The sequence below is a fragment of the Crassostrea angulata genome, chromosome 8, assembly GCF_025612915.1.
Source record: "Crassostrea angulata isolate pt1a10 chromosome 8, ASM2561291v2, whole genome shotgun sequence".
NCBI classification, from domain to species: Eukaryota; Metazoa; Mollusca; class Bivalvia; order Ostreida; family Ostreidae; genus Magallana; species Magallana angulata.
Window position 1 is genome coordinate 46,110,852 of NC_069118.1, and position 16,729 is coordinate 46,127,580.

Here is a 16,729-nt window from a genome sequence, read left to right on the forward strand (position 1 = left end):
GAACAGTGATAAAAAAAATTCCATTTAAAGAATTTAAGGGAAAAATTATCACACTTGATGTTGTAATTTGAATCATCGCCCATTATTCAATTAGATATAGACCCGTTATACACTTTAATAGCGAAACACTGAGAGCACATGCACCTAAACTCCCTATATTTATACCGGGTACACTGGTGCATACATGTACATATAGCTGTACATGACATATGCGGATCGAGATAATAATGTATTCCCGAAGAACGGGGTAGGGGGGTGGGGGTAAATGAATTATTTTGTTTGCCAGGGGAGGTCCAAGTCTATTTTCGGTAACTTTGTCAAATGAATTTAGAGTGTAGATCGAACATGTATATTGCATGCTACAGGCACGTAGCATCATTTTTGAAAGTGGGGGGGGGGGGGGGGACACTCATCCAAAAATCTGAACAAGCAAAAAAAAAAAAAAAGAAAGAAAAGAAGAAGGAATTTTGAATTTTCCTAATCCTAATCCGGGGGGGGGGGGGGGGGCGAAGTATATCTGTAACTTCAATTTCACTTCTAATTTCCTTATTTTCATACCATTTTTTACATACTCATAAGAAATGTAAATCAAGTGTTTATATGTAGATTAAAAAAAAAAATAGTTGCTGCCCCCCCCCCCCCCCTACGATGCTACGTGCTTGTGCTATTATTGACAATGTGTTTAATTTCATACCAAAATGAATATTTTGAAAAATCAGTTAGTTTTCAAATTAAACAACCAGGTTTAAAAATTTGTACTGAATTTCAGCTGTCTCCCTCAATAATTGATCCTTCTCGGAAATGATGAGAAATTTTAGGCTAAAGTAGAGATTTAAGAGCGGAAAAATAAATTGTATTTCTTAAACATCAAGTTTTAAGTATATATGATTAAAGCAATGTAAATATAGTACAGTAAACAATCAAGTATTAAAACAACGAGGAGGATGATATCAAAAAATATGAAGTTTATGAACGTAGAAATACATTTGTAAGTTATTTATGTCTCTGATGATTTAATATATATATTTTCTTTTATCTGTATTTGTTGTTTTCCGTCCTTTGTGTTAAATTATTTATGAATTTTTTCTTTTATATTTTTTGAAATCATAAATATAAACACCGAAAATTTCAAAATGTTTAACAGCTACACAATTTCAAGCATTTCCCTCTTCGTCGATTTCTTTAACGATCGGGCTCGTTCTTTAAAATATAGAAAACCCATCCATGAGTTTTGGAGGGAAGTTTGCCTTTTCACGAAAATGTGTTGAAAAAACTGTCGTGTTCACCCAGGCCTGACAGGACATGTAAATATTGTAATCTTGAGCAAGACTTCTACTGTTCTACATGTACAAACTTCCATGTAAGTTATTCCTTTTAACCAACTAAATTAAAAAACGCTAAGGCAAAAGATGAATTGTTGTGGACCTTTGTACAAATGTAATGGACAAAAAAAATTCAATGTTTTTGTTATGTCTTCTTGTTTCTGTCGTTTGTTTCATATATATAACGGTACTTTACTTCTTAGAATTATTCGGCTATCAATAAGAAGAAATTCTGCTAGAGACATGGATGGGTCAGATCCACCCATTGCTGACACGGTATCTTCTATATCAGAGTCAATACCATGCAGGGAGTCCCAGATCAAACTGTTGTTGTCTCTGTTTGGAGAAGTGAGTACATGCCCTTTGTTTTGGTATTTTGTATCTTAGCAAACCACAGCCAGTATGTAATATCCTCTCCCATATGGCAGTGGGACAGCCACTGGGTGGGTACAGTCCCTGAAACGTTCTACTTTCCCACTCGAACGGTGAGTGAACTGTGAGTGCATGCTGAGCACACGGTGAGCGCCTATGAACAGTGAATAAATGCAGAGCACAAACACGAGTGCAAAGTAAATGGTGAACAATATATGAAAGCAAGATTAACGATTTATTTGGAGTCCGTCGGGAGTTATCCTTATATTGTGTTTTGTCGGTAATCAGGAAAAAATAACTAGTATTCTACATGTATGTATTGTTATCAGCCTAAATATAATATTATCTGACTGAGCGATTAATGAACGAAGTTTAACGAACAGTGAGTGCAAGGTGAACGCTTTATGAGTTCACAATGAGTGCTTTGTAGATGGTGAGCGCGAACAGAGCAGAGTGGAGAGCACAAGTGAACACACTGAACGCATAGAAAAATTGGAAAGTAGAACATTCCAGGGACTGTACCTCTGTTTTTGAATGGGTCATGTTCATACAGCGCATTACTGAATTTTAGCAAGATTATTTTAAGAGAGTGGAACAATGCTAAATGGGATATCAAATAGTCTGATCTGTAAAACATCCTCCATCAGGAAAAATTTAAAAATTAAAATGTTGGATAACTTACAACACAAAAAAAATTTGATTGTAATGAAATTTTAATTTGGAAAATGATTCCTCCAGCTTATTGGCATCTGGACTGTTGAAGCATGGTAGCTGCTGTTCATGTATATTGTTGCATTGCAACTTTGAAGAATATTTGGTTAAATATTTTCATGGTCTGTTTTCTCCTTTATTACAGAAAAGATGTATGACGGTTCCTGCCATCTTTGCCTATGGACACACAGCAACAGGGAAATCTGCTGTCATCAACTCCATTCTCAAAACTTGCAAGGTTTGTTTACAAAGTTTAAAAAAGGGAATATATTTTCTTTGTCAGTTTTTACATCAGATAATTAATGTATTTATTAATAATGTTTTAACTTCTTAAAAGAAATTGATGCAGATTATTTTTTTAAGCTGAAAAAATACAATGTTGATGTAAACTTTAATTGAACAGTTCTATATTCAAAAATATTTTATGTTTATGAAGTTTGGACTACCAATACTAGGTACATCACATAAATTTGTGAAATTTTGAAAAGTGTAGTTTTTAATTAAGATTTAAAATTTTACCAGGACATTAATTTTTGTAATTTCTTAAGCTTAGATTCAACTTTCTTAAAAATATTGAGTATAATGTGTTGAAACTCAAGTTCAAAAAGTCCTAGTGAATGTTTTGATATAGCTGAATAATGAAAGAAAACATCCTTTTTTTTTCAAACACGTTTTTATACCCCTGTCATAGAATGTTAAAAAGTTACCTCTTTCTTCATTCTTTCTTTCAATCATTCAGTCATCATTTATTTTCTGTTCATTATCTCGGCAACAGTTGCACACATTCAGAAATATGGATGCGTCAAAGAAATATGCAAGTTAAGGTGGAATAACACACCTGGAAAAAGTCACTCGAATTAACAGTAAATTATTTGATTATGAAAGATAATATAATAAATAAACTGTACATATGTCAAATATTAAGCGAAATATTGGCAGTTTGGGGATAAAAAATGAATATCTAAATAATTCAATTCAGTTAGTAATGGCAAAAGCCCCCAATGGATTCGAAATCGGGATGTACGGATCACAAGCCCGACACTTTAACCATCCGGCTATGAAGTTAAGTACATGTTACCGTGTATAAAATCCTTTTAATATAACGAAGTGTCGTTTCGATCAGAGGTCAGCCATTTTGTGACGATGTGTTATTTCACCTTAAATTTGAATTTGTTCTTGGCCTGATGATTTTTGACAGAGTAATCCCCCTTAAACTTAGAAAAAAATAAGTAATGTTTAGCTCCAACTTTTGAAGAGATTTAATATATAAAGTTGAAATTGCATATATAAGACAGTGCAGGACAAGTTTGAACTAGGTTTAGGTCAGATAATTTTTGACAGAGTTATGCCCCTTTTACTTAGGATAAAAGAAGTAATTTTCAGCTTCCACTCTCTAGTTTGAAGGGATGCATATGTAAAGTTGAAATTGCATAATATACAAATATTTTATCAGAAAGTACAGGTCAGGGCCAAGTTCGGTCCAGGTCTGATGATTTTTGACAGAGTTATTCCCTTTGAACTTAGAGAAAAAAAAAGAAATCTGTCTTTAATTTATGCAAACAAATGTAAACCTAAAAATGGTATATGAAATTTTGGCTGCCATTTTAGAACACATCTACCGTAGTTACAATAAACGTTTTATATTTAGCGTGTACAATATTTGGCAGAAAATAGTTTTTGAACAAGTTGACATGGACTTGAATTAGCGTATTTCTGAATGTAACAATTCTTATACATATATATGAGCAATGTACTACTACTTGATTAAGCAGAAGCCGCATTCAGCCAGAAATGCTAAATAGAATATGCAACCAAATGTAATACATATACAGTATTCATTACTTAGTGTTTTAATTAAATGAACAAGAAATGTTCATACCTGTCTTTAACATAAAACTGTTTCCTTTGTGCTCTGATTAGCTACCCCACGTGTTGGTGAATTGTGTGGAGTGCTACAGTTCCAGGTTCTTGTACGAGGCTGTACTGAACGGTCTGTACACAAACAACGGCAGGCAGAAACCAGAGACTCCCGTCAAGTGTGAAAACATGAACGACTTTGTCCGACTGTTTCGTCATACTTGCATGGATCTCCATCTTCAAAATGAGACTGTTTATATTGTAAGTGTGCTGCTGAATTTGAATTTGATTAAAAAAACTCAAGTACATCAGTGTAAAATATATGAATACATTGTAAACGATTGAAAAGCAGGGAGTAGTAAATTCAAACTCTCAGCAGAATTCTAATAAGAATACTGTAAGCTAAATAACTGCAATAACTAATTTAGGTTTTTATTCATTCTTGTATATCAAATTAAAGAAAAAATCAAATTAATATTTTGTATGAATCCAAAACCATAAAATATAAAGTAGAACCAAGTGGCAAAAAAATGATTATTGAAAGCCCAAAAATTTGTTGTAATATGCATTTATGGAACTACAATGAAAGATAACCTCTGAAAGTCTGTAATTTTTTGAAAATTATTTGGTGATTCATAGGTTATTGACAAAGCTGAGCGTTTGAGAGAAATGGATGCCAACATTTTACCAGCATTTCTAGGATTACAGGAACTGGTATGCATATTTGAAATTAATTTCAACTTGGAACAATAAATGATATGTTACTAATTACATGTAACTTACTTGTGTACTGCTGATATTGTGTCAACCCTTTTAACTTTGAAAAGAAGAATACAAGGGACACATAGTTGTCACATGTTTACTTGTTAAACTTGCTAAATTGATCGATTGTTAAAAAACCAAATGAATTAACTCGAACCAAAACTATTGAAAAATTAAAAGCGTGAAAGGAAAAGGTCCCCTTTTGAGATTTGGTAATAATTTTCGTCCCCATCCATATATGAATTGATCTGTACGTACATATATTCTGTGTTTGAAGGCAGATGGCAATATGTGTGTGATCCTATTAAGCGAGATAGTCTGGGAGAAGTTTCGGTGTGGGACAGGATTTCAGGAGCCTTTCATTGTACAGTTCCCTGACTACAACAAAGGTATATGGAAAAGATTCTCCTGACAATTCACAAATGGAATAGTTGCCAAAAGTTGTAAATGAAAGGGCAGGAATTTTATTTAGTATATATTTGAACATTCAGTCTAATAATTTAAACTAGAGAAATGGTTTCAATTTTATGTTCTTTATCTTTATTTTTTTTAGAGCTTTTCCTCACTGCTCCATTTTTAAGAAAGATTTAGCAAATATACAACAGAATAATTGAAATATTGTCCAACCTTTTCACATTTCATTAATTATACCTATATAATATAAATGTAAAACAAATTAAAAAAAACCCACAAGTTTTAGAGTAATTCTTCTTTATGTTAACCTTGCTTTGTGTGGAGTTCTACATATCTGAATTTGTTGCTTAGAATTGTAAGAAAGACCGTCATTGTAAATTCACTGTATTTATTACAGACGAGCTGCTGAGAATTTTAGTGAGATCAGCACCTGAGGGGTACTCAGCTGAGTTCTATCAGATGTACCTGAGTTTGGTGCTCAGCGTCTTCCATATCGTATGTCGCAATCTCTCCGAGCTCCAACATTTGGTAAGTGCAAGCACAAAGATAAATTTCTTGTGCATAGAGAACTTATACTTGAACAGCAATATTTGGTATTAATGTTAACATCAAATGAAAATGCTTATCTTTGTCTATTAATTAAGGTTTTACACCACTCTATAAGTGCCAATAATATTACCATCCACCTGTCATTGTAATAATTGTAGTTCATATTGGTCACTGAAAATTCCATCATTTTTTTCTACTTTTTTTTAGGCTGCCATTAATTTCAGAAAATACATTGAGCCTATTAAAAATGGAGAAGGTGAGTTTTGGAGAATATGATAATACATTTTTAAGAAGAAGGTTAGCCATTTAAACCAAACATTTATAAACAAATTAAGATTGTACTGAAGAATTTTTCTATACAGTTATTGAGTACTGAAAAAATCAATAAAAATTCGTGGAGGACAATTTTCGTGGATTGGTTTACTTTTACAGGTTCGTGGGGACGTAATTTCATGTATTCTTTTATACCAACATAAGGAATTATGATTATATAACAATTTATCAATTCTTGGAGGATGTTAATTCGGGGATGAGAGGTACCCACGAATTCCATGAAAATTGAGCCACCATGAAATCTAATGATTCCACAGTACATGTACATACAAATGAAAATCTGTCAATTGGCCGATTTTCTGCTGATTTAAAATTAAAAATGATTAGTTTCCAGATTAATGCAGATTCAATGAAAAATATGGTATAATTACTGTAAACCAACTTTTATTTGTGTGCGAGAAATTTTCGGGAGGTTAGTGAGAGCCTTGTCGTTGCGAATATTTTTCACCGCGAACCAATCCTATGTCTATAATTTTTATAACAATACAGGTCTGCTCCCAGTTTTACAAAAGAACTTACGACAGAGTCGTAAATATTTTCAGTCTCATGGAACGGTCTTTGATGAACAATATTTATATCAAACCATTTATTCACACCTATTTTGATTTCCATAATTATATTTTACAACTACTACAATAAAATATTGATTAGTTTGTGATTAATAAACATTCATTAATTTTGTCATAAGTCGTAAGTTCTTTTGTAAAACGCAGCCCTGGATAAGGCTTGGTCATGAACATTAGATGTCGCAAACCAGTTTATTGGCAGTTAATTGCGAAATAAAGTCGCCGCGAGTAAAAATTTGTTTACAGTATAAACAACTTTATCTGGTTAAGGTGTAATTTTTATAGTACCAAGATTGTCTACAATTAAATTGTCTACAATTAATGTCGCACACTAGTTTATCCTTAGTCAATATTTTACACCAAAGGGCAGATCACTCTAACTGTAATAATTAACATGGAGTTGATATTTTTTCAGTTAGAATTGGCCCTAAGGAAAAACTGTGTTTCATTTTATCTGTTAACATTAAAGCTCCTCGTTTTGTTAAAAATATATGCATATTCAATACTTAGATGGGCATGGATCTACATCATATAGTAATACAGACAAGTGTTCGGTGAAATTCACAGATATGTAATACATGCAGTCACTACATAGTATTACCACTTATGCTGTTTTTTATTCGAAATAGAAATCAGTATTCAGAGTACAAAGCATAAAATCAGATACAGTGTGAAATCTTGTTTTAACAGCCACAGAGAGTGACAGCAGGAAGCTGTGGAAGAACTTTGAGCCTCACTTGAAGAAGGCCCTCCAGACCGTCTATCTTAGAGAAGTGTCGAGGTACGGGTCATCAAGGATGTCTGATGTATTGTATTCAAAGGAGTGTTAGAGAAACTTGCAGTTAATGATTGATAGAATGTGCAAGATACACAAGATGTTCAAGAATGCACAAAAAATATCTGTCTGTAATTGTTGGAAGCATATTGTAGATCCCTATTAATAAAACTGTAAACTTTTCATAAAGAATGATAGATTTTGCCATATTGTTCTGCTAAGTCAAAAATGTTATCAACCTTCAATCTTACCATTTACATGTAAATAAACATCACCTATCAACATGATCAAAACATATAAATCTAAAAGTAAACTTTTTGCAGCTTTGTGATGTTTTATCTATTACATTTAATATTAATATAAGAATTGCTGTATATTCCTTATTATATGCTAGTACTAAATTTCACAATTCTGCCATTTTGTATCAAATTACGAGAACATAAAATTGTGAGAGCCAAACTTTTATGCTAATTTTTTATTGTTCTAAATTCTGGATAAAAATGTGATGGTGAGATTTTAAAATCTGCTAGGGGTACTTCTCACAATTTTAGGGTAGATGTTTATTCCTCGCGTTTAATTACGAATCTGCAGTTTGTATTTTTTAAAAACTTAATAATTTTTTTTTCATCAGCACACAGTGGGAGAGGATGCTAGAAGAATCAGATGCTGGAAAGATGATGACTCAGCAAGGTATTAAAGTTTTCATTTTGGTTTGCGTCAAATCAACAAAAGCATTGTAAATTGCTTCAAACACTTACTATGCTTTCACAGATTAAAGACCAATATTTTACTGTTTTACTGTGTGATTTTATAAAAAGAAGTAATATTCTCTGATAAAACTCTTATACGAGGGTCAATAAAAAAATACGAAGATAATGTGACTGTCTATCATATATTTTTTATGAAAGTCATACTTAACAGATCAATATGTGCACCAACACTTATGTTATTGATACGTGAAATTTTAGTCCATTTGATGAAACGGTATTTTTGTTACCTTTTTTTAAAAACAACATGTTTTGTCACCACAGCGCACGGTACATTCAAAACATCTCGTCAAGATTAAACACGCACAGTTTATAGATATACCCCATCTTTATATCATGCTTAGACTCTTGTGTCTCTCTCCTTACATTTTAAAGTGGCACTGAACCACTAAACATCTTATTTTCACACATTTGTTCGAGAATCATAAGTTAATTCATCAAAGTTTTCATTTCTAACCGTGTATCTCTTAGTTTACAGTAAGGATAACCCTGAAAGGTTGACGTTACATATTTTTTTTCCAAATATTTTACAGATATTCCACTCTTTCAGACTTTATTACAGTTAAATACAAACTTGCAACTAATTGTTGACTTATTTTTTGCACAATTGAGCATTTTCACAGCTTGTATCGGCTTTTTCCTGAGTTAAATCTATTTGCTTGTACTTCTCGTTGCGCTGTGACGTCCGGAGACGTCGATATTTTTAGTGAATTCTAAAGAGGACTATCTGTCTTTAGTTACTTACATCTGTTTGACAAAACAATATATCCCTTCATTATTTGGAACATAGAATACCATGATTATACCTTATTTGAGGTTTCAATATTATTTGGTTTGAAGCCCAATTTATAGAAATATTACTTTCAACATTATATGGTTTATTGTTGACATAACACAAATTTTGACCATGCCGTGACCTCATCTTTGCAGGATTAGATTCTGAATAATTCTTAAAAATAAAGGAATTTATTAATTTTTTTCCTTGCAAATTGTTTGAAACTATTGCTAAATTATGTCTACCAAATTTAGTAATGGTATGACGTTAAGTAACATAGCTATGACAAAAGTCTTCGTTTTTTTGATTGACCCTCGTATTTGCATTTTTTTGTTAATTGTAGGGCTGAGCTCCAGAACTCATGTAGAGCTGCCATATTATTCCAAGTATCTGCTGATTGCTGCTTATCTAGCCTCTTATAATCCAGCCAAGTCTGACAAAAAGTTCTTCTCCAAGGTGAGTTCTGTGATGCAAGGCCATTGATTGTTCAAAATGGAGGTCTTTTAGAGGCCACTTGCTCAATTTTAAAATGGCATCTTTTACAGACCCTGAAACGTACTACTACACCACACGCTCGCTGCACGCTCGCTAAACGATTTACACGAAACGCTGAACGGTTTACACGAAACGATTCTCGCACGAAACGATTTGCTCACTTTTCACACGCTTTGGACACGCTTTTATCCTGATCGTTCGGGTCCTCTCGGATTTTTACCCTGACTCTGTTAGTAAAAATCAATTTTAAGAAAACACGAAATAATAGAAATACTGATATTAGAAATATATATGTACATAAGTATTGAATTGATTAATTAAATTAATTTGGTACTTATATTTAAAGCAAAAAAATTATTTATTCACAGAATTAGCCAAAAATATTACTTCTATGAATATATTTATTGCTCAAAAGAAATATCCATGATTCTTATTAGTACCGTAAATAATAAGAATTCCAGAGAAAAAGTTACCGTAACACAATATTCAATACCAAAAATAAAATCCGTATGATTACAAACTGAAATCGGTTTTTCAGTATTCGGCGGGATTTGTTTTTTCTTCTCACATTAATATTTTTATTGGTTTCAGAGAATACGATGTAAAAATACTAACTGTAAATAAACCTGTAATTATTTACATTGATAATTTGGTTTTTCAGTATTCGGCGGGATTTGTTTTTTCTTCTCACATTAATATTTTTATTGGTTTCATAGAATACGATGTAAAAATACTAACTGTAAATAAACCTGTAATTATTTACAATGATAAATTTGAAAGTTATGTAAAATAAAATTAGTCACATTAGTTAGAAAAATGCTATAAAACAACCGATTAATTTTTTTTTATGTCGAATCTTTCGCGTAAATAAATGCTCTGTACATAAAATCACAGAGGAAAATCAATGGATTAAACAATAAAGAAAGTTGTCCTTACTGTTTTGGATTTCGGAAAGAACAAAAAATAAAAAATATTCGTATACATAACCGGCGCCCCGCATAAACATTGTACAATATTTCTATCATAATCTACCGGTATTTGAATTAAATACCATGCATATATATTCCCATAATAATTAATTGCATGTGTACATTTTAGGAAAATTTCAGTGTGTTAATTACTTGTTGTTTTCCGTTATCAGTGTTTAAATAATTAAAATAATAACTTGTAGAAATATTTTTAATTGGGATTCAGAAGAATTTACTTCCCGCATTTCATAGAAATGAATAGAATATTTTCTTTCTATCTTTACATTTAATTTTGTTTAAATTAATGTTAAATAATCTATCATTGAAATTGTGTGCATCATCAAATACTGATTCCGACTACCTTGAAGTCATTAAATTTCTATTGGCTATTGACAAAAAAAGAGACGCGTGACCATCCAATGAAAACGAATACACAGAGTTTGATTGACAGGTTCAGCCAGGTGCAGGTCTTACCCGATGTCCGAGGTTATGTGTACTGGTTGTACACAGCCGAATAATCTAAGTAACTAGTCTTCTTTCAAAACGCGTACTTTTCTTTTGTTTGTTAAAAATTAATTCAATTTTGTAAAAAGATAAGTATATCATTTCTTATAGATTTTTTTCACGAGAATATCTCAAAGGAGTTTTGCCAATCAGTTTAAAGTAATGTTTAACACGAGCGCTATTTTGAAACAATTAAATTGTCGGAGAGTTCCGAATGAAATCTGATGAACGTTTCACACGGTTCTCGCATGCTTTGCCCGAAATGATTTACACGCTTTGCCCGAAACGCTGCACGCTTTGCCCGAAACGGTAAACGGTTTACACGAAACGCTTCACGATTCACACGAAACGCTAAACGGTTTACACGAAACGCTAAACGATTTACACGAAACGTTTCTCGCACGCTTTTTTGGTGTAGTAGTACGTTTCAGGGTCTGTATTTTAAATGTAAATGTTAATTTCCCTAATTTTCCTTACCCTCTAAAATTATGAACAAAACATGGATATGTAATGAGTAAATTAAATCAAAGTTAAGAACAAAACACCACATACCCAATATATGATGAGTTTTAATATGTGTATATATAAAAATATATATATATATATATATATATATATATATATATATATATATATATATATCACGAGAAGCAGACCTCACAGATTTTAAAATCTCATTCTTATTTTTTAGACAGTTTTGAGTTATATGAAATCATATCAAAAAATTGGTGCTTGCAATTTTATATTCTTGCGATTTGATGCAAAACACCAGAATTGCGGAATTATGTTCGCGTAAAATAAGGAATTTACAGTATTTCCCAATATGTGTTGATTTCCCCAATATCAAAATGAAGTGTGGGAACCCTGTCATGTATTGTTCATCTATAAAATTTATTTTGTCTTTTGTTGGTAATGGGTAATTTGTCAAGATCATTAAAGCTAATAAGCAAACACATGTACAGTACATTTAAAGACTTTTTTTAATGGCAGAACTGTCATATGACAGTGTTACATAGAGTTGGATATAGGATTCAGTGGAGTGCAAAAGAAAGTGACAGCTTGGGTTGTAAAATGCAGAACTTTCCATGCTGTTGTTTATTGAATGTTTATTTTTTTCAATATTTTGACTGTTTATGATTTCATGCTGGAACTTTTTAAAGTTCTGTTAAATACATCTTCAAAGTACACTGCTGTAAAAATGGATAATGGTATTTCTATTTAAAAGAACAGATTTATGATGTTGTGTTTCTTATCTTTATATTTTCAGCATTCAGATAAACACAAGAAGTCCAAAGTCATCAAAAAACAAGAGAGAGTAAGTACTAAAGTTTCTCTTAATTATGATCCTCGACTGTTTAATTACAAAGTAATTATTTAAGAACATAAGCGTATATTCAAACTGTCTGCAGTGAATTTCCAAGGGTAAAGTCAAGATACCAGGTAGATAAGATCTATGTTGGGGCTTAAAGAAAAGCTTCTATGGAATAGACTAAGTGCGTTATCCAGTTCTAACTTTTTTAAAGCCCATAGACATGTCCTTATTAGCTGAGTGGTTTGTGTCTGATCTATTCACAATTTACTACTCCACCCAAAATTAATTCTTTCTTCCATGGTATATAAAAGCAGTCAAAAGTGAATATATATCAGAGCAAAATTTTTGGTTGACTAGATACATGTAATACAATTAAACTGCATTGGATGTTGAAATTGGACATTGACTAGCAGATATTTTGGGGAAATAATGTTTTGATATGAAAAGGCATCTTTCGTGTTTTAGAAATATAGATACCTTAAAAATGATGGTAAGATAAAATAGAAATGCGTGGAAGGATGACATTTATAGTTTTTTGAAATGAAGAAATGATCACTATTTTTGACAAACATCTGGAACATTTATTTTTCAGACCAACAACCACATGCTTGGTCCAAAGCCCTTCCCCTTGGACAGACTGATGGCCGTCTTTTATGCTATTGTGGAGGGAAAGGTTGCGCCTACCGCCAATATATTCATGCAGGTATGAAAGTTTTGTACACCTTAAATTTATTTGATCTTGTAAGGTAAATGTATTATTAATTTAAAAGTGCAAAGAGATTATTTGGATGTGTGTTTAAAGTGTTTCTATTTTTCCCACAATATTTCTTTTTTCTTTCTTTGAATTCATATTTTCAAACAGAAATAAATGAAAAATTATTTGATATGATGTCGCACTTTTCTACCAAAGAAATTTTTCAACAATAAAAATATCAAATATGTAATTTTGAACGCTTCGTTGTGTGATATTGCAATAAAGGGGAGAGGGGGAGGGGTGATAAAAGGACATTGTAGATGAACATCAATCTCAAGTTTTCGATAAAAAAATGTTGAAATGCTTTTACAGTTCAAATCTAAATAGCTTCAAGGTACAGATTATCTTGTGCTGATATTGCAAAATTTGATTTGATTTGATTTGAAAGATTTAAAAATTGAATCTGAATTTAAAAATAATTTAACAATTCAATTTTTAATTAGCATTCAAAATTTTCATTTAATTTTCAATGTTTTTTGTGTTATTTTTTAGATAACTTCTTTAGTGTCTGTTCACCTGCTGTCCCAGGTAGCTGGAGATGATCAAATAGATGTACCCAAGTATAAATGTCTGGTCTCCTTGGACTTTATCAAATCAGTCGCCAGGTTTGTGCATTTTTTTGAAAACTTCAACTGCATTACAGCTTATGATTCCTGAGGCATTGTGTTACATGTATATCAGTGACGTTCATCTAGGTTAGAGAGGAACTTTGATTTAAACTGCTTCGTTTTACTATATAGCATCATATATGAACACTACCGTTAAGCAATGGACATGTTAGGTATAAGTGTATAAAATAGCTGTTCAATAGTAAATTGGACCATTTGGGTACTGTTTCTTGGAATAAATGTTATACAAAATGTCTCTCCAGAACAAAATTTGATGTTAAGAATTCATGAATATTCAAATTGGTAATGGGTAATTTTGTCCCTCTAGATGTTGTGATGTGTATGTTAAAGTAGGACTTTTAAACTTAGTAGCAATTAAACTAATATTTTTGGCCCATAAAATTTAAATCAATTTGCACGATTTCATCCATCCATTTGACTTGCTTCACTTCATGAATGTTCGTGAGTACATATAGTCTGAATTCGGGTTGAATTAAAGGACAACATAGAAATAAGTCTGTTCATGTGCGTTGCATCTTTTTAAAACCCAACAGTTTTTAAGGTGACAGATTCTTGGGTTGTAACTTGGTAAACTTTAGTATCTTTTAAGAGAACTAGTTGTTATGAAAAAGTATTGGATACTTCAATTGCAGAATTTGATCAAGAAGCTTCAAAGTTGAGAAAATGAAAATATATGAACTTGTACAATGATGTACCATAACTGTAACACATTATAACTTTCATGTGAGTTTTTTCTGTTTTTGGAATTTTTTTCTAGAGTTTCACCACAATAAACAAAATTTTACGGTAAATTGATCATATGTATATACTGTTCAAAATAAGCCTTATCAAAAGGTGTACTGTTGTGAAAAACATGACAGACTTCTGAGAAAAAAAATGGAAATCCACACTAATGATTTGTGTAGGTTTGAGACATTATAAGTGCCGTGTTGTGGCCTAGTTTCAACTGTTAACCTAGAAAAAATACTTTGACATGGAGGAAATTATTAAACCAAGTGGGGACTGGTAATTAAAGAGGCCCTCGTGAAAACCTGATGATTCTCCAAGTGGTTTGGATTGGTCTGTAAAGTACACACACCGTTTGATGTTTTGAGATAAAGAAACTTGTCTTAAGGCAGGCCAACAAACTTCTACGTTTTTATTTTCTTTTCTCTAGAACAAAAAGTTTATTGGAATTCAAATATATGAAAAAAATATTGCGAAAATGCTTGATCGATTCTGAATATGTTAATAGGAATCGGGTGAAATATTAAAAAAAAAGGAGGGAAAGTTATTATGTCTATGTAGTACAATTTGAATGAAATACAGGTACTTTTTCTGTATCAGACATAAAAACCGGAAGTATGTAATCTGAAAAGCCATAGATTCAAAATAATATCGAGTTCAAATAATTATCGTTAAAGCTACTGGTATTCTCTCTGAGACAGGGAAATATTTTGAAATATTTTTTTTTTTCTGCTTTCAGAACTGTTAACTTTGACGTTGTACGATACCTTTATGATTTCGTGTGAAGACATTTGGAATGAGTTTAGACAGACATGGATTTATGTGAAAGACGCTACTCTGGGAAACGAAGACAGAGTTCGAGTGAGAGTACGGGAAGATGGCCAGTTTTTGGAACACGATGCAACTGCACACAATTCCAGTTGGAAATGTTGTTAGGGGACAGTTAAATAAAACTAAGGCAATACCACACGTGACAAAGAAAATGCATTCCCATTTCTTGTATGATTTGGCGATACTTGTGCTAAGGAATTTGATAAAAATTGTATGTTTTGTATATTGAAAGAAAAAAATGATCAGATAATGATATTAAAACTGTTAAGATAAACAATGTTTTTGCTCTTCAATATTTGAGATGTCAAAAAAGTCCTGCGTAGTACACAGTCTGTGTAATGGTGGGAATGGGACAAAGAATTTACGTAAGTCGAGTAGCAATGGTAAATTAGCTTGAAAACGGTCACTTTGAAGTACAAAAATGAAGTTAAATAACCTATTGGCACGGGTTGTTTTGAGTGCCACACACTTGTATACGTCAATACGATTGGTGAAAAAAAAGTGTCATACCAAATTACCCCAAGTCCTGTAATTAGTTGAGCGTTTTCTTGTATTTCAGTCAATGACTTGAACTAGCAAAATTGAGAGATTAAAAATGAGACATGATTCTGATAAATCAATGGAAAGTATGATTCTGAGGTATGTAGGCATGCAATAGTCGACCATGTGTTGCTTATCTTTGAAACAAAGGTTATATTTTGGTAACATCTGTTATTTCCGATTTATTTCTACGATTTTGCATTTTTAAATATATTAAATTTCACAAACACTGGTCTGCTTAATTCTTAAAAGAAAACGCGGCTTTCGTTGTTAAATATTTTTATTCTTTTATCGAGGTACTCGTACTATAAAAAATGAAAAAAAATTCTTATTTACATGTATTTTTAAAACATAAGTAAACAGTACATTATAATTAATAGCAAATGAATGTTTATACCTTGAAGGACAAGATATTGGTCAAATTCTTTTTTTATGTTTTTATTATCTTCAATGATTTAGGAATGCATTTCTGATTATCGAATTAAATTTGAGGGTCAGTCGTAGAGTTATAAGAAAGACACAAGATCGCGCCCTGTTTTTGTTTACATAAGTTCAGTACACCAGTGAAAATCTTTTTCAGGTTGATTTGTCTATCTTATTCATTTAAAGCATAAATACACAGTTCCTAACGTTAAACACATTCATTTTAAGTCTCAAACTGGAAATTTTACTACAACATTCAAAATTTAAATATTAAGTTTGCTTACGTATCAAAGTTGTAATCTTTGTAACGCGCTTATAATTCAACGAATGACACTCAAATTTTG

At 31.8% G+C, this 16,729-nt stretch overlaps 2 protein-coding genes across 3 annotated transcripts in view; both read left to right on the forward strand.

Moving 5' to 3' along the window:
* The first annotated feature begins 1,211 nt into the window (after positions 1-1,211).
* LOC128158343 (origin recognition complex subunit 5-like) lies at positions 1,212-15,701 on the forward strand. Of its 2 annotated transcripts, none has more exons than XM_052821133.1 (15): positions 1,212-1,304; positions 1,526-1,670; positions 2,551-2,643; positions 4,326-4,523; positions 4,902-4,976; positions 5,302-5,413; positions 5,836-5,966; positions 6,195-6,243; positions 7,577-7,667; positions 8,293-8,351; positions 9,547-9,659; positions 12,438-12,485; positions 13,075-13,185; positions 13,729-13,841; positions 15,331-15,701. In XM_052821133.1, exons 2-15 carry the CDS (start codon positions 1,566-1,568, stop codon positions 15,374-15,376), a joined length of 1,344 nt encoding a protein of 447 aa, XP_052677093.1. In that variant the 5' UTR covers positions 1,212-1,304; positions 1,526-1,565; the 3' UTR covers positions 15,377-15,701. The 2 variants fall into 2 exon arrangements, with proteins under 2 accessions (XP_052677093.1, XP_052677092.1); XM_052821132.1 differs by having other exon boundaries at positions 1,218-1,360.
* A 160-nt stretch (positions 15,702-15,861) lies between these two features.
* LOC128158345 (reelin-like) overlaps positions 15,862-16,729 on the forward strand; it is a 49,887-nt gene continuing 49,019 nt past the window's right edge. The window contains exon 1 of the mRNA XM_052821135.1: positions 15,862-16,061. Within this exon, the coding sequence (XP_052677095.1) occupies positions 16,018-16,061 (44 nt within the window). The 5' untranslated portion in view covers positions 15,862-16,017. The remainder of the gene's footprint in view (positions 16,062-16,729) is intronic.